At 39.3% G+C, this 18,524-nt stretch overlaps 1 protein-coding gene across 1 annotated transcript in view; it reads left to right on the top strand.

Annotated features, from left to right (window-relative positions):
* The window catches only part of kalrna (kalirin RhoGEF kinase a), a 222,388-nt gene that overhangs the window by 64,503 nt on the left and 139,361 nt on the right, over positions 1 to 18,524 (top strand). Inside the window, exons 11-14 of the mRNA XM_088352822.1 lie at positions 1,654 to 1,785; positions 6,053 to 6,151; positions 10,803 to 10,934; positions 16,186 to 16,308. Coding sequence (XP_088208948.1) covers positions 1,654 to 1,785; positions 6,053 to 6,151; positions 10,803 to 10,934; positions 16,186 to 16,308 — 486 coding nt within the window. The remainder of the gene's footprint in view (positions 1 to 1,653; positions 1,786 to 6,052; positions 6,152 to 10,802; positions 10,935 to 16,185; positions 16,309 to 18,524) is intronic.

Below are 18,524 nucleotides of genomic sequence, written 5' to 3'. Positions count from 1 at the left end.
TTAGGCCTAGTACTTTTTAATATGTATATGCTTCCCATTTGGGGATGTCATCAGAAGACACACAGTCAGTTTCATGGTTATGCAGACGACACCAAACTGTACATTGCCATGTCCCCTGATTACAGTCCTATAGATACCCTTTTAAATTGGGTTTTACTTATTAAGTCATGGATAGCAAAGAACTTCCTACACCTCAACCAGGACAAAACGGAGGTATTGGTCATCCATCCGAATGTCAAAAGAGGAGACTTTAACTAAAATATACAAGATTTTAGACCTTCAGATTGTTTTTTACTCTCAATTTTATTCCACGTATGAAAAATATAGTTGAAATTGGATTTTATTAACTGAAGAATATAGCCATCCCTATTCTCTCTCAGGCAAATACAGAGGTGCTGGTGCATGCTTTTATATTCTACATTTTAGATTATCGCAATGTTCTACTCTTCAGTTTTCCCTAAAACATAATTGAAAACTTGCAACTACTACAAAGTTAAGCAGCACAGGTGCTTACAGGGATCAGGAGGAGGGATCACATTACACCAGTTTTTAAATTGCTACATTTGCTCCCAGTGTGTTTCAGGATTGATTTTAAGTTGATTTTACTCTTTTTAAAAATGTTTTAACGGTCTTGGGCCATCTTATCTGTCTGATTTGCTTTTATAATATCAGCCCTCGCAGTCCCAGAGGTCCTCTGGCAGCGTTTTTTTAACTGTTCCTAGGGGGAGGACCAAAACCTATGGTGAAGCAGTATTCATCCGCTTTGGTATGGTATGGAACTCTCTGCCGGAGGACTTCATGTCTGCAGGGAGCCTTGGTATTTTTAAAAGGAGGCTGAAGACTTTTTTTATATCAGTGTAGATAAGACTCCCTCCGGTCCCTTTACTCATCATTAGTCCTTTTATTGCCATAATAATTTTTATTTATATAACTATTCATTTTGTTTTTATAGTATTTTAACCATTGTGTATTAGTCGTTTCGTGTTGTCGGGAGGGGACAAATAAGGTGATCCTATAGTCTTATTGTACACCGAATGTTTTTATACGGCTTGTTGAGTGGCAATTTATTTCCTGAAAGTTGCCGTACAAATAAATTTGGAAGTGGTGGGGTAAGTTATTTGACAATGTCAAGTTTTCTTTCTGCATCTGGGCAATTTCTTGGAACGGCACTTAAGCAATGTTAGGACTGCCCCTATACTGATACATTGAGCCTACTCTGCTAGTAAATAAACCAGATTGCCATATATTGTCCGTCCTGGAGACAGGAAGCCACTTTTCTTGACCAACTCAAAGCAGATCTGAGGCAATCCTGACATTTATCTTACAAAAATTACTCGAGCTATGAGAGTGTGTCATGTTTTACTGTTTTTTTTTTAAACAAAAACACATCAACACCGGCCGTTGAAATCCAAACATCCAGGGCACTAAATGAGTTAAGTAATGATTATGAATGAAAATATACTAATCATGTTATGCCAGTTTTCAAAAACACCCTGTATAAATCTTTTCCTTGTTCAGTTTTCAAAATTCTTAGAAAATCACAATTACCTATCACTGGTTAGCTATCTTCGGAACCGATCCACAGGCTGCACAGTTGTTGCATGTAGAATTTCAAATTTCTCAGTTGATAACCGAATTGCTTGGACTTTGCAGTTTTTGTCGGAAGTGGAGGCCTGGTGCAAGGTCTGCAGTGAGGGGGGACTCCCAACTGAGATGCAAGAACTGGAGTTGGCCATCCACCGCCACCAAAGCCTTTACGAACAAGTCACTCAGGCCTACACTGAGGTAAAAAGCACCACAACCTTAGTAAAACTACCAGCAAAACTAGATTGTAGCAAACTTATGTGGTATTCCTCAGTATGGGACTTTTTTAATATATATATATATATATATATATATATATATATATATATATATACACACACACACCGTAAATTCCGGACTATAAGGCGCACCTGATACAAGGCGCACCTGATTATAAGCCGCACCCCCCTCATTTCGGGAGGAAAATGGATTTATATATATTAGCCGCACGCATCCACATTGAGATAAGAAGTCCTTTGTAGATGAACAATTTTAATTGGGAGAACCTGTATAGGTTTGTTGTTTCTCTGATGCTTGCTATTTATCAGACATATCATGGTATACCTCTGGCCATTAGGTTGAAACGCTTGTTTCCAGCGAAGGGACTGAATCAAGGTACTGACTTGACCCACACGTGTCGGCACATCTATAATATCATGGTCTACTGAATGAAGGGAAAATGATACCGGTAGTTATCATTTGACGCAGATCTGCAAAGTCCAGGTACCCGTTGAAAGTAATCCAAGGAAAAAAAAGTGTATATTTCCACAGGTAAAGGTGGGAAAAATATATATGCACTTTTGTCTGCGGTGTCCACAAACACTCACCTTTACTGGTTTCTACTTCCCATAATCCCCCGCGTCTGTTGCGCCCCTTCTTTTTAATTGGTCAGTGCAAGACTTATCAGAACAAGTGTCCAAAATAAATACTAATAAATACATGACAAAAATATACAGTTGCAAATACATATTATACATGGTTACACGTATTTACAAAGAAAGACGGTACACCGAGAGAGTTTTCAAAGCTTTAATAATAATAATATAACTTTCCTCCCAAACCGTGCCTGTGAAAGGCACCACCACGCTACTCTTAACATATATATATATATATATATATATATATATATATATATATATATGTATATGTATATGTATATGTATATGTATATATATATATATATATATATATATATATACAGTGCATCCGGAAAGTATTCACAGCGCTTCACTTTTTCCACATTCTGTTATGTTACAGCCTCATTCCAAATTGTATTAATTTAATCTCTTATCTTAAAATTCTTAAACAAAATACTCCATTATGACAATGTGAAAACGTTTTTTTTTCACTTTTTTTGAATTTATTAAAAATAGAAAACTAAGAAATCACATTTACATAAGTATTCACAGCCTTTGCTTAATACTTTGTTGATCCACCTTTGGCAGCAAATACAGCCTCAAGTCTTTTTGAATATGATCCCACAAGTTTAGCACACCTATCTTTAGGCAGTTTTGCCCATTCTTCATTGCAATAAGTCTCAAGCTCAATCAGGTTGGATGGGAGACGTTTGTGCACAGCCATTTTTAGATCTCTCCAGAGATGTTCGATCGGATTCAAGTCTGGACTCTGGCTGGGCCACTCCAGGACATTCACGGAGTGGTTCTGAAGCCAATCTTTTGAGATCTTGGCTGTGTGCTTTGGGTCGTTGTCCTGCTGAAAAATGAACCTTCGCCCCAGCCTAAGGTCAAGAGCGCTCTGGAGCAGGTCATCCAGGATATCTCTATATATTGCTGCATTCATTTTTTCCCTCAATCCTGACTAGTCTGCTAGTTCCTGCTGCTGAAAAACATCCCCACAGCATGATGCTGCCACTACCATGCTTCACTGTAGGGATGGTATTGGCCTGGTGATGAGCGGTGCCTGGTTTCTTCCAAACATGGCGCCTGGCATTCACACCAAAGAGTTCAATCTTTGTCTCATCAGACCAGAGAATTTTGTTACTCATGTTTTGAGAGTCATTCAGGTGCTTTTTGGCAAATTCCAGACGGGCTTCCATGTTCCTTTTACTAAGGAGTGGCTTTCGTCTGGCCACTCTACCATAAAGGCCTGATTGGTGGATTGCTGCAGAGATGGTTGTCCTTCTGGAAGGCTCTCCTCTCTCCTCTCTCCACAGAGGAACGCTGGAGCTCTGACAGAGTGACCATCGGGTTCTTGGTCACCTCAACTGACTAAAGCCCTTCTTCCCGATCGCTCAGTTTAGAAGGCCGGCCAGCTCTAGGAAGAGTCCTGGTGGCTCCAAATGTCTTCCATTTACGAATAATGGAGGCCACTGTGCTCATTGGGACCTTCAAAGCAGCAGAAATTTTTCTGCATCCTTCCCCAGATTTGTGCCTCAAGACAATCCTGTCTCGCAGGTCTACAGACAGTCTTTTTGACTTCATGCTTGGTGTTTGTGCTCTGACATGCACACTCAACTGTGGGACCTTATATAGACAGGTGTGTGCCTTTCCAAATCATGTCCAATCAACTGAATTTACTGCAGGTGGACTCCAATCAAGCTGTAGAAAGATCTCAAGGATGATCAGTGCAAAAAAGATGCGCCTGAGCTCAATTTTGAGCTTCATGGCAAAGGCTGTGAATACTTATGTAAATGTGATTTCTTACACATTGTCATAATGGAGTATTTTGTGTAGAATTTTCAGATAAGAGATTAAATTAATACAATTTGGAATGAGGCTGTAACAAAACAAAATATGGAAAAAGTGAAGCGCTGTGAATACTTTCCGGATGCACTGTATATATACAGTGGTAAACTATTTGGCCCCCTTGAACTTTGGGACCTTGGCACTTTTCAGACATTACTAACTGTAATTTCTTGTGAAGTGGAACACACTTTATGGATATTTTAAACTTTTTTAACAAATAAAAAATGAAAAAGTGGTTCTGCAAAATTATTCAGCCCCTTTACTTTCAGTGCAGCAAACTCTGTCCAGAAGTTCAGTGAGGATCTCTGAATGATTCAATGTTGATCGAAATGACTAACGATGATAAATGGAATTTACCTGCGTGTAATCAAGTCTTTGTTTGAATGCACCCGTACTGTGATATTCTCAGAGGTCTGTTTAAAGCGCAGAGAGCATCATGAAGAGCGAGGAACACACCAGGCAGGTCCGAGATACTGTTGTGGAGAAGTTTAAAGCTGGATTTGGATACAAAAAGATTTCCCAAGCTTTAAACATCCCAAGAAGCACTGTGCAAGCAATAATGTTGAAATCGAAGGAGTATCCGTCCACTGCAATTCTACCAAGATCGAGCCGTCTCCCTAAACTTTCAGCTCATACAAGGAGAAAACTGATCAGAAATGCAGCCAAGAGGCCCATGATCACTCCGGATGAACTGCAGAGGTCTACAGCTGAGGTGGGAGAATCTGTCCATAGAACAACAATCAGTCTTATACTGCACAAAACTGGCCTTTATGGAAGAGTGGCAAGAAGGAAGCCATTTTTTAAAGATATCCATAAAAAGTGTCATCTAAGGTTTGCCACAAGCCACTGTGGAGACACACCAAACATGTGGAAGAAGGTGCTCTAGTCAGATGAGACCAAAATCGAACTTTTTGGCAACAATGCAAGACGTTATGTTTGGCTTAAATGCAGCAAAGCTCATCACCCTCAACACACCATCCCCACAGTCAAACATGGTCATGGCAGCATCCTGGTTTGGGCCTGCTTGTCTTCAGCAGGGACAGGGAAGATGGTTAAAATTGATGGGAAGATGGATGGAGCCAATTACAGGACTATTCTGGAAGAAAATCTGATGGAGTCTGCAAAAGACCTGAGACTGGGATGGAGATTTGTCTTCCAACAAGACAATGATCCAAAACATAAAGCAAAAGTTACAATGGAATGGTTCACTCAAAAAAATATCAAGGTGTTAGAATGGTCAAGTCAAAGTCCAGACCTCAATCCAATTGAGAATCTGTGGAAAGAACTGAAAACTGCTGTTTACAAACGCTTTCCATCCAACCTCAATGAGCTCGAGCTGTTTTGCAAGGAGAAATGGGCGAAAAAAATATCAGTTTCTCGATGTGCAAAACTGATAAAGACATACCCCACCCACTTGCATGACTGTGTCCCACTTATTGTTGATTCTTCACAAGTCTGAATGATGTTTAAAGTCTGAAATGTGGCAAAAGGTCACAAAGACAAAGTTCAACGGGGCCATATGCTTTCGCAAGCCACTGTGTATATATATATATATATATATATATATATATATATATAATATGCCCCTCACAGGAAGGCTGGACGTGCTAACCACTCAGCCGCCGTACTGCCTTATGCCACAATATATTTGTAATAAATTAAATGTTTGCCTCGCTCATTGAAGGTTGGCTCCAACTGACAATGACCATCATTACTTCTGTTTATCTCTCATCATACCACATTTTCTTTGTATGTTTATATAGGTCAGTCAGGATGGAAAAGCCCTCCTGGATGTCCTTCAGAGACCCCTCAGTCCCGGCAACTCAGAGTCTCTGACAGCCACCGCCAATTACTCCAAAGCGGTCAGTAACTTTCAAAACACTTCACTCAGTAGAGGACGGACCGGGGCACAAGAGTCCTTATGTAAAATAATTGAATATTTTTTATTTTTACGCCAAGAGCAGTTAAATATTTGACTTTTGCAGATGACACCACTCTGCTTTGGGTCATGTAAATCATCAATTAAAGTACAAGTCCAATTAAACTACACACAAGAAATATGTTTTTATATCGATATTGTACTCACTGTTAAAATTACAAACCACCCCACAGTGTTGCCATCATTTTAAACATTTGTTACTTATAACATCAAAGTTGACTTTGAGCATGTAAAGTCCTTGACCCTCTGATTAGTTCCGGCTCCATGTTAAAATCATAACACTCATTATAAACACAAGTGTCACATATTTTTAAATTTGAATCTGCAATTGCACTGCAATGCAGTAAGCCAACACTAGATTTTTTTTTACCTTTGTTTGATCATTTGTATTTGACAAATGTAATAAAAAGGTACGAGGTGTAGTGTTGCATGCACACTGATCTTTAAACTCAAACCTAAATTTGACTTAAACATAACCTACGCCTCAATTTAAACCTCAATTCAAACCTCAACACAATCCTCATTTTAAATGTGTTGTCCGTAACTTCGAAATATTGTACCTGGTGATGCCATCTTCTGGCTGAAATTGTCATTGCACGCCCTGTCATGCTTCTTTTGTTGTGCGAGCAAGTGTGTAGAATTCTTAGACACGCTCGAATAAACTCTTACTTTTTAAATTTTTGGAAGGTTTGGGTTGGCATTTGGACTGTATTGGAATCAGTACTTTTACTCTCACCATTTTGATCTCAGAATAAAAGAAAACATGTGAAATAACTCTACTGCCCCGTCTCAGAGTTGGCCGAAATCAGAATTTTTCATTTTTCAATGACTCATCATTCATTCTTAAAGATAAAAGGTAGAATTAATATAAATATATCAATATATATATATATATATATATATATATATATATATATATATATATATATATATATATATATATATATATGTGGTGAGGGGCCCTCTCCTTGTGAGAGGTAAGAGAATTCTCCCACCATGGTCTGTGTGTCGTAAGAGGCGACTAAAGTGGAGGGAGCGAGGGGACTGGGGATCCTCTCCTCTCTATCTCTACTCCCTAAGAGACAGCAAGGCAAAGAAAGAGGGGCGGGAGACCGAAAGGTCTCGCAAACCCTAGTTAAAGGGTCACTAAATGTGAGAGGATGTGGAAGTAAAGCGACTGAGTGGAAGAAAGAGGAGATCGGAAGGATGATGACTAAAAGGAAGGTTGATGTGTTAGCCTTGAGTGAAACAAAGATGAAAGGAAAGGGTGAATTACAGCTTGGAGGTATGTATGGTAGAAGGTCTGGAGCTACGGGTGGACATGCTAGAGAAGGAGTGGATGTGCTTGTGAGTGAGAAAGCAAAAGAAAAACTGGTGGAGTGGAAAGAGATATCTTTCAAATTGATGTGGGTGAGGTTGAAGTGGGGTGTAGAAGTATGGATGTTTATAAGTGCATATGGACCTGGTTCAGAAAGAAGCGATGAGGAGAGAGAGGAGTTCTGGAAGGACTTGTCCGAATGTGTGGCAAGTGCGAAAGAAGGGTGGAAAGTGGTAATACGAGGTGACCTGATTGCTAGAGTGGGTGAAGAAACGGTTGAAAATGTGATTGGTAGATATGGAGTACCAGGAAGAAATGAGAGTGGGAAGAAATTGATTGAGTTATGTGTGGAAAATGAGTTGGTGATTGGAAATACACTGTTTAAAAAGAGGGACGTAAATAAGTATACCTTTGTCAGAGTGGATAGTGGCACGATGGTGGACAGAGCACTGATGGATTATGTAGTGGTTAAGAAAGAGATGTTAGGTAGAATGTTGGATGTGCATGTTTACAGAGGTGAAATGAGTGGTATGTCTGATCATTTTTATGTGGGAGGAAAACTGAGAATAGATTGATCGTGGAGGGCTAGTTATAAGAAGAGTGTGAGGGAAGAGGTGAAAATGTCAGAGTTTAATAAGGCAGAAAAGGAAAGAGAGTTTAAAGAGAGGATAAGGGAAGAGTATGAACGGATTTGTAGGAGAGAAATGGAGAGTGTGAAAACTGAATGGAAGTGGTTTAAAGAGGCAGTGTTGAGGAGTGCAAAAGAAGTGTGTGGAATGAGAAAAGTTGGTCGAGGTATTAGGAAAGGAAGTGAATGGTGGAATGATGAGGTATCAGAGGCTGTGACAGAAAAGAGACGTGCCTTTGAGGAGTGCCTGCAAGATAAGAGTGGCGATGCGTATGAAAGATATAAAGTGAAGAAAAGGTTGGTAAAAGCGGCAGTGGAAGCAGCCAAAAGGAAAGCAAATGATGAATGGTGTCGAAATATAGGAGTGAACTTTGAGGAAAGGAGAAAAGTATTCTGGAAAGAAGTGAAAAGAGTAAGAAACATTGAGTCTGGAAAGGAAGAGAAAGTGAAAGATAAGGATGGTAGATTGCTGGTTAGCGGAAGGGCAGTCAGGACGAGATGGGCAGAGTATTTTGAGGAGTTTCTAAATGTGGAGGAAGGGTGAGAAGTGAGAGTCGAGGCGATCGATGGTATGGAGAAAATGCCCGTGTTGGGTGATTTAAATGTGAAGCCTGTGGAAACATGGGAGGTGCAAAAGGCAGTGAAAGAAATGAAAGGGGGGAAGGCACCTGGGTTGGATGGTTGTACTGCTGAATGCCTGAAAAAAGGTGGCACAACTATGATTGACTGGTTAGTATGCCTGTTGAATGTATGCTTTTTAAATGGTGTGGTTCCTGTTGATTGGTGTAGTGCATGTGTGGTGCTATTGTATAAGGGTAAAGGTGATAAGTATTAATGTAGCAATTCGAGGGGTATCAGTTTTTTGTCTCTGCCGGGTAAGCTGTATGGAAGAGTCTTGATTAAGAGAGTGAGAGAAATAACGAATGAGGTGGTGATGGAGGAGCAGAGTGGTTTCAGGAAAGGAAGAGGATGTGTGGATCAGGTGTTTGCAGTACGACAGGTGTGTGAGAAATATTTTACAAAAGGTAAGGATGTTTATTTGGCTTTCATGGACTTGGAAAAGGCGTTTGACAGAGTTGATAGAGAGGCGTTGTGGCAAGTGATGGTGATGTATGGAGTGGGTGGAAAAGTGTTGGAAGCATTGAAGAGTTTTTATATGAACAGCAGAGCATGTGTAAGAGTAGGGAGTGAGACAAGTGAGTGGTTCCCTGTGTTGACTGGTGTGAGACAGTGGTGTGTGATGTCACCATGGCTGTTTAATGTGTACATGGATGGTGTGGTGAGAGAGGTGAATGCAAGAGTATTTGGCAGAGGTGTAGAGATGATGGACAACAGTTGAACAGTGTGGCAGGTAAGTCAGTTGTTGTTTGCAGATGACACAGCGCTTAACGCTGATTCTGAGGAAACATTGAGAAGGTTGGTAACGGAGTTTGGAAGAGTATGTGAAAGGCGTAAGTTATGTGTCAATGTGGGGAAGAGTAAGGTGATGAGGAGTGGGCATGACGTTAGAAATCAGGTTGCAAGACGTTAGAAATCAGGTTGCATGGACAGGTGCTGGAAGAAGTTGAAAGCTTTAGGTACTTGGGTTGTGATGTGGCTGCAGTTGGTGGAATGGAGTGCGAAGTATTGCACAGAGTGAATCAAGGAAGCAAGGTTTTGGGTGCTCTGAGGAGGGTGATGAACAACAAGAGTATGTGTATGGATGTTAAGAAGGGACTGTATGAGAGTGTCATTGTGCCGACTGTTGTATGGTGCAGAGACTTGGAGCCTGAATGCAGATTTGAGAAGAAAATTGAATGTTTTTGAGATGAAGTGTTTGAGGACTATGTTAGGAGTGACAAGATTGGATAGATTGAGAAATGAAATTGTGACAGACAGAACTGGAGTAGTCGTGGAACTGAGCAAGAGTGTTGATAAGAGAGTACTCGGTTGGTTTGGACACATGGAGAGGATGGATGAGGAGCAAATGTTGAAGAGGATCTACAGAGCAGAAATCAATGGAAGGAGACCAAGAGAAAGGCCGCGATTGACGTGGGTGGATGGTGTTATGAGTGCACTGCAGGAAAGAGGTCTAGATATAATGGAAGCTAGAGCTCTTGTTGGTGATAGAAATGAGTGGAGAGGTGTTGTGAAAGGATAGTGGGATTGTGGACTCGTTCTCAACGATGGGCTGGGCACCCGTCTGATGCGGCAGGGGTAAACCAGTGAAAGCTGTCGGGCCCTGCTGTTGAACAAAAGAGTGTGTTGTGTCACCCTGACCCGAGTGACATGGCCGCTTTCTAGTGTCCCATTTCATCTGGAGGGACGAAAGCATGACCAACTTAGGTGCCGAGGTGCCTAACTTGTTTGGGTGTTTGGGCATTTGGGTTGGCCATGGTCCCAAAAAACTTTGTGTGTGTGTGTTTTTTTTTTTTTTGCTTTTTTTTTCCCTTTTATTTTCCTTGTTATTGTATGTGTTTGTCTTGCTGTCGGTCACCCCCTCTTGAGGGATATGACCTAGGTATATATATATATATATATATATATATATATATATATATACATATCCGTGTCGTTTCCCATGGCCCAATCACCTTTGTTTTTCTCAACACATTTTCAAAAGGGTTCGAATTGTCTTTTTTTGTGAAGGTTCACTGTATACTAGATGTGGTCCATGAGGTGCTCCATCACCAGCGCCGTCTGGAGAACATTTGGCAGCACCGAAAAGTCAGACTGCATCAGAGACTGCAGCTGTGTGTGTTTCAGCAAGATGTCCAGCAGGTACAAGCACACACCTATGCACACTTGCACAAGCGCATTGTTCTGCTCTCTTTGCAAGTACAGTACACGATGTAGCAGCATCTTAAAGTGCTGACTCAAGATTGGCGTCAAAGCTCTACTTTAATCCAAAACAGAGTAAAACTAAAACGTACATCAAAAAATGTACAGTAAAACGAAATGTTTGGTTGCCTACCCTTCTAACCTACAATAACAAACAATACAAAAGAAAGACGGTGTAATATTACTTGAAGCCTCTGAGGATTGTATCATCCTGCAGTGACATGTGTTTCTCATCAACTGTCTTTATCCGTCAATTCCCCAAAATGCGGAACACTTCTCAGATCAGAGTTTCCCTTTGTCACGCTGGCACCAGCGCTGATGCTTCAGCAGACAAATGAAGCATGGAAACAAGTTTGAAGATGAGGAGATGAAATTTTAAAACCACTGCAAAAATGGGGCTTCTGTCAAGGGGTAGCCAACTGCATGGACAAAGTAAGTCCTCAGTAAATTGGATCCATCACTTAGATGTTCCACTTCCCCCATGAATACAAATATTTCCTCCTCCATGTTCTGAAAGTTTAACTTGACACAGAATGTTTGCTAACATACTGTCAACAGAGAGAGATATGACCAACACTATAATGAATCAAGAACTTGACAGACAGCTAAATCTTCCGGATAAGCCAATCCAAAAATCCACGGTTAAATCAAGGAACTGAACATAAATTAGACAAAATCTGGAACAATAATAATCAACTACATTCTCGTCACACGCGAGTTCCTCAGGGGAAAATATGAGGTCCATTTATCGAGTTGAATTACAAAGCAAAAATCAAGGCCATCCTTTTTATTACCTGTGTCTTTTTTTTTTGTCAAATCTCAACCCTACTAACTTTAGTGGATTTTGATAGGAAACCAGAAATAAGTATATTTCCCTCCTACACTAAACATTTACTTTTAATTGACCTGTTAATTTGCCAGTCAAATTAAGGCTTATATCATTACTGCCTTTCCCCCTCAGTTTTACTCCTTATTCCAGCAAATCTTGTTTAAAAAAGTGATTGAAAAATTGTTGCTCATGCTGCATCACAGAATACAGTGCTTGAGTTGATGGCGTGGTAAGGAAGAATTAAGTTCCCAATCCCTAGAAAAAGCTTACTTTTGCCCTCACCAAAGAAGTTGAATGGGTAACGAAGAAGGTAGCAAAGGCAAGTGGGTAGGTAAAAGAGGAAGTTACGGGATTGAGCCTTTATAGCGTAAATCTCAGCTATGCTGCTGCTAAAATTTTAAATCACACAATTTAAGTCGTTTCGCAATAACTTGTGAATAAAAATGAGTACCGTACTTGTTCAATGATGAAAATATATTTACATTTGAAATAATTCTACAAAGTTGAAATGAGAACATAACCACTGCAGTTTTTTTTTCTTAAATCACAATATTGATGGTAATGATAATAACACAAAAACAAATGTCAATGTGTTTTTTTAGCAAGTTTTAGGTGTAAAATGCAAATTAGAATAGCACAAAAATGTATATTAAGTGTTTCTCAACCTTTTTTGGTTAATTTCTGTGCAGCCCTTTGAGACTTTTTGTGATAAATGAACATGACTCGACTTGACTACTACCATACAATCACAGCTGAGATCTTTCCTCTGACTGACTAGGGGCACCTTTGCAACATTTTGCTATTCAAATACCCATCCAAATTATTACAGGAGTCAATACAGGAGATACAAAAGTACATTTAGGTAAGTCAGCAGCCAGATCACTGATGCTTGCGCCCGGGATGCTATATGCTAATGCTACAGGCCATGTTAGTAATGGTAGTTGCCAACACTAGCGTCGGTGACATTACCACCTAATGCTAATAACCTGGTAGTGATAAAAATGTGGTAAATCAATGCCAGTGACTGTCAGAAACTCTATGACATGTCCTATATCCATATCTTCCATTACAAGTAGGGAAGGCATAAGCTAAAATTCGTGAAAGTAAAGCTACATAAGCCAATTATGCTGGAATAAAAAGTTTTTAAGTAATTAGAAAAAAAAATCATATACAGCCTATTCCTACCTAACAATGTCAGCAGCACTAGCAGTCATTTATTTTAGTTATTTATTATGTGCAAAGAAAATGGGTTGGAATTCCTAAGCATGTTGAAAGGCTTGATACGGAGCCTTAGAAGGGAGGAGGAATTTAGCAAAACCATCAAAGAAAGAAGAGATCTTATTGACGCGTCAAATCAATTCAGCGGGAAAACAGTTTGTCTAAAAACAGCTGTCACTTACCAGTATCTACAAGGCCCTGGAGAGCCCCGTCGAGTGATTGTTGCCTGGCATGGAGGCGCACGCGTGTAAAGCACAGCACACTTCCAAAGGAGAACAAATCACTGCCAGGCGGCACGCGATATTTTCCCCTCAGAGAGGATGAACGACCTAAGGTAGAGCTAAGGCATATGACGTGTACAGTTTGATTTGGCACATACGACCTTCAACAGACCTTGCGCTCCCCGCAAGATAATAAGTAATTTTTCGAAAAGCAGTTGACACATAGATCTGCATTGACATGCGTTGCTTGTATTCATCTTTGAACAGCTTAGGTTACCTGGCAAGCATGAAATTTAACATTTTCTTTCAAAATTGCACTTGTAGCTTGACTTAAAAGTATGGTCGGTTGATTACAGAGACCAAGTAGTGGTGCCGATACTAGCTGTTTTTTTTCACTATCAGTACTTGCTGTAGTAGCCAATACTGGTGTTTCAAGTCAAGTCATGTTTGTTTGTATAGCCTTTTATCACGAGGAGTCTCAAAGGGTGGCACAGACCTCAGATTATTGCAAACTACACCATCCCCTGATCTAAAACCCACACGAGGGCAAGGATAAACCCAAAACCTTAACCTGAGGAAAATGAAAAAACCTTGAGAAATGACCGCACATGAGGTTATCCCCCTTCCACGATGACCAGGCCGCAATGGATGTTGCAATAACAAATAATACACAGATATTGTCAACATAAAATATAGGTATGAATAACCTATAGAATAGAAGTGTGTTTTAAGGCTATAGGTTGCAGATCGAATCCCAGTGGGCAGAGCATTCCACAGCACCAGGGCCCGAATGGAGAACGCTCTTGAACCTGCAGATCTCTTCTTGGCTCTTGGGATCACTAGTAGACCAGCATTTTCAGTGAGAAGGCTCCGGACTGGAACATAGGGGGAAATCAAATTTGTCAAAATGTTTCCTGCCTTTTAGTGGCATTAATCATTTAGGAACCTGAAATGAAATGGACAGTGAATTGCAATTACTGGTTTGACTAAATGTGGTATTAAACATATTTGGAATTAACCAATTTTTTTAAGGCACAATGATAATGTTCCCTTAATTAAAAACCAAGAGGTGTTGATCCCAAATATGGCTGACATTTCCATTCTTGTTTAACCATAAAGCATAAAATATTATCTGTGGATTAATCAAACATTTGATTTTGGTACACCTATAGTAGTCTTCTCAAATAACAATGAAATGTCCATTAGGTATTAATAGGTTACAGTAGCTAAAGCATAATCATTTCTGCACCTGCTGCCCTTCTCAGACCATTAAGGAAGGAGGTGAGATTGGCAGAAATTATTTTATTTGATCTATTTATATTTTATTACGCAAGAGGCATGTCCTTTGTTTTATTCATTCATTGGGCATTTATTTTTACTTTATGGCCTGTAGAAAAAAAAATGAGTCAAATCATTATTTAAAAAAATATTTGATTAATAAATTAATCTTAATAGACAAGTTAAATATTTTTATCAAGATCCTCTTGCCTTTTGGAGCGTCTTAGCTTTATCGAGATAACAGATTAGAAACCTCTTTATCAGTCCTTAATCTGAAAATGGCTGCATGTAATTTTAGAAGAGTTATTTGTACTGTTTTAGGGCTTTTTGTAATTTTAGCTGACACAGACACAAGTACTCAATGAAGTTAAAATCATGTGAAAGTTTTACACTAATACACACAGGAAGATACACTCGGAACTAACTAAGGCTAATAGGTGGCGAGAGAGAAAGCTAAATAAAAGTTGGACTAAGATAAAAAATGAAAAGACTGAAGAACACAATTGTCTGAAACCAACTTATTTGGAGACTTCCTAACAAAGCAATGTGAAACAAAGGGGACATTTAACCGGACCAAATGAATTCTCAATTTGCACCAATTATACCATCTGGTTGTTAGCACGCAGCTGACGGTGCAGGGGTCCAGGGTTTGTTTCCAGCTACCGCAGCTTCTCCGTGCGGAGTTTTCATGTTTTTTCCGTCTTTAAAGAGTATTCTCCGGGCACTTTGTTTTCTTCCCGCATTCTCAAATTCATGTCATATTAATTGGCCAGTCCAAAGTGTCCCTCAGTGTGAATGGGAGAGTGAGTTGTCTCTGGCTGGCAGGCAACCAGTTCAGGGTGTCCACGACCCACTGCCGAAGATAGCTGGGTTGGGCTCCAGCATCCCCGTGACCCGAGTGATGCGCAGAAATTGGATGGATGGTCTGCAAAATTGCGGCTTGCTAATGGCTTAGCATGAAGCATAGTTTGATAATTATAAGGCGAGAAGGCTGGTGGAAAGCTAGGTTGGAACAACAGCTCTAGGATTGCAGCTTGAAATCCTGAAGTCCATTAGTCTGCTTTTCTGCAGTGTTCAATGTTTATACGGTCCTGTCTAAGTCCTGGAAGCATCCTGACTTAGCTTTCTAGCCTTGTAGTTTGGATCGTTTTTGGACCTCGAGCCTGTCGCGACAGTGTTGGCAGCTCGTGGGGGAAAGTGAGAATTACACACCTTTTGGGAAAACCAGCTTAAGAATGGAGAAGCTCAGAGGAGCTTGACTAGCATGGACTAAAACTGATTGACTACCCCGTGCTTATTAAGACAATGCCTTCTCATCTATTGTTGGGGCCTCCCATTTTGTGCTCCCACAAAGGGTATAGAGATGGCCAATTTAAATTATTTGATTGGTCACCCATCTTTGTTGACTTTTTGTGTAATTTATTTTAAGTATATGGGCGGAAAAAGGGGTAAAGGAAAATAATTCTTTCTCTCTGTATTGCCAATATAGTGCTTTGAATATATCACTTAATGATCCTAAACAGGGGTTCACCGTACCACAAATCTAATCTTACTTCAAATTAGAAAGCAAGATAATTTGGTACACGTTTAAATCAATCACTTTGTTTTGCTAAATCTGTATTATGAGTTCCTTCTCCCTCCTCAGGTAATGGACTGGATTGAAAATCATGGTGAGGCTTTCCTCAGCAAGCACACTGGCGTGGGAAAGTCCCTTCATCGAGCTCGAGCCTTGCAGAAACGTCATGACGACTTTGAAGATGTCGCTCAGGTTGATTTTTTTTTTGTTCATTTTTTTTGTTTTTGGTATTGTAGAGGGTTGGCGTGTCTCTGTGAAAAGCTAGGGCTGCGCTTTTACCAATTATGACTTCACGTCAATGGTTCTCGAAATGGGGACTCTTACCCGTGTGGGTGCTTCAGGTGGCATGTAAGCTATTAATTAAATCAAAAGTATAAAAGTGCAGTTCCTATTAAAATTATTTTGGTGCAATAGTTAAACAATGACACTATTTAAGAAACATTTGAGTGCTGCACATAAAAGAATCCTAATTTCAGAAGGTAACTCGTTTTAAATTTGTTAATCGTTTCTTTTTACGATAAGAAGTACAATGGTGTTAATATTTTTCTATGTACATAATATAAAAAAAACTTGCTCCATTGCCATTTTTTAAAATCATTTTAAGTTTTTCTCTTATTACCATAAAAAGATAAAAAGAATAACTAGTAAGAAAAAATGTGGGGTTTTTTTGCATTTTATTTTACAGTAAGGAAAAGTGAGACTTAGAATTAATAATATTATTGATTTATTATAATTCTTCAGGTACATCATAAAAAGAAAAATATATTTAAAAGCAGACTAAGCAATCCTATTCAATTAGCAGAGGGATGCTGCAGAGCTAAACTCTGCTGAACACTATTGGACTGCTCGAGATGGCTTTAATGGAATAATACTGGTATTGGATTCTAACCCAGTACTTAATGATAACTATGCAATGTTCTAACCTAGACTATAATGCTCTAGGCCAGGGGTCGGGAACCTTTTTGACTCAAAGAGCCATAAAAGCAAAATATATCAATTTGATTTTGAGAAAGAGCCACACCATATATTATGAGACAAATTTAATAAATTGCTAAACCTGCACCCCAGACAAAAGCTGTCTTCAGCACATTTATTTTTGATGATTTGATAAAAATTATGAAAAGAGAATAATGCCAGAGGGCCTCAAGAAGTGTACGTATGAGGATGAGAAACTGTAAGCACAAAATATTGTTTCAAATGGTTCTTTTTTGTTGCCATAATTTTATCTCCAAATGAAAAAAAAGAACCACTATAGATAAGTAGCTACAAAAATTAAAACGTTTGATTAAAAAAAATATAGCCCAAAAAAGAAAAATATTTGCATTATTTCGCTGGAAAATCACGTACAAAAGGTAAAAAACACTGCTTTAGAGTCTCAGTATTGAGGAAACACACCTGCAGTGTAAAATACACTGTGAAACTAGGAATTATAGTATTTGACTGGCAAGAGGCATTCAGTGAAAAATTTCTGTTTCCAACTGTATCTGTGATATATCGTCAAATAATGTATCGTTGTATCGATTTAATTACTGTATATTTCTTATTACTGATTACAGCATTCTACTGCATCCAGAAAAATATCGTAATTGATGATACAGTATGTTATGTTAACCTTACCCCTTTGAATAAAACATATAATAAGAGACCAGAGACATCAATTTTAGGTCATGTGGAGATACGATCACTGGAAATTCAGTCTCATCCAATTATAACCTTAACAGCTTCCCTTTTTTGTTACAAACAGTTCAGTCTCAGAGTTGTTGGGGAGAGCTATTTAAAACTTCAAGGTGACATGGCTGTAACAAGAGGGTAACATAAAATGAATTCCGGCATCACAATAATAGGGCAATGCAAATTATCTCCTCAGGCCTAGTGTTGGCAAGCTTAGGTAGTTCATTACCCCCAAGATGATGGGACTCTCTGAAGCAAGGAAAATATCTTACTCAACCACATGTGAAGTTCATTATCTGTAGCAAATGCAAACATATACAAGAATCCTTTCCCCAGGGAAGTAAATACCAAGAAAACCCTAGAATTCATGTTTTGCATACATGGATACCAGAAAGTTGTACACAGTAAGGTAATAAATTGTCTACACAGAAATGCTGGAGTCTGGAACCAAACCCTAAGATGTTGTACTATTTGGCAGCAATGCTAACAAGTCAACTATCGTGCTGCCCTAGAGTACTGTTCTAAAATTGAACCCAACTTTCTTTCGTGAGTGTTTTCATTTAATGCTGCCTATAGAAGAATTGTGATGAGAAGTGAATGCAGACTGTTAAACACTGAATCGGTCAAAGCAAAATGTATGGAAACTTCTATTCTCTAAAACGTGAGCAATTTGCTTGATTTTCAGGCTTTATCTGGTGACTTTGTTGGTTCTGTCATTGCATTCCCATCTTGGGAAC

The sequence above is a fragment of the Urocampus carinirostris genome, chromosome 14 (assembly GCF_059441175.1).
Source record: "Urocampus carinirostris isolate Australia breed hairy pipefish chromosome 14, RoL_Ucar_1.0, whole genome shotgun sequence".
Lineage (NCBI taxonomy): Eukaryota > Metazoa > Chordata > Actinopteri > Syngnathiformes > Syngnathidae > Urocampus > Urocampus carinirostris.
This window is presented reverse-complemented; position numbering and strand designations above follow the sequence as displayed.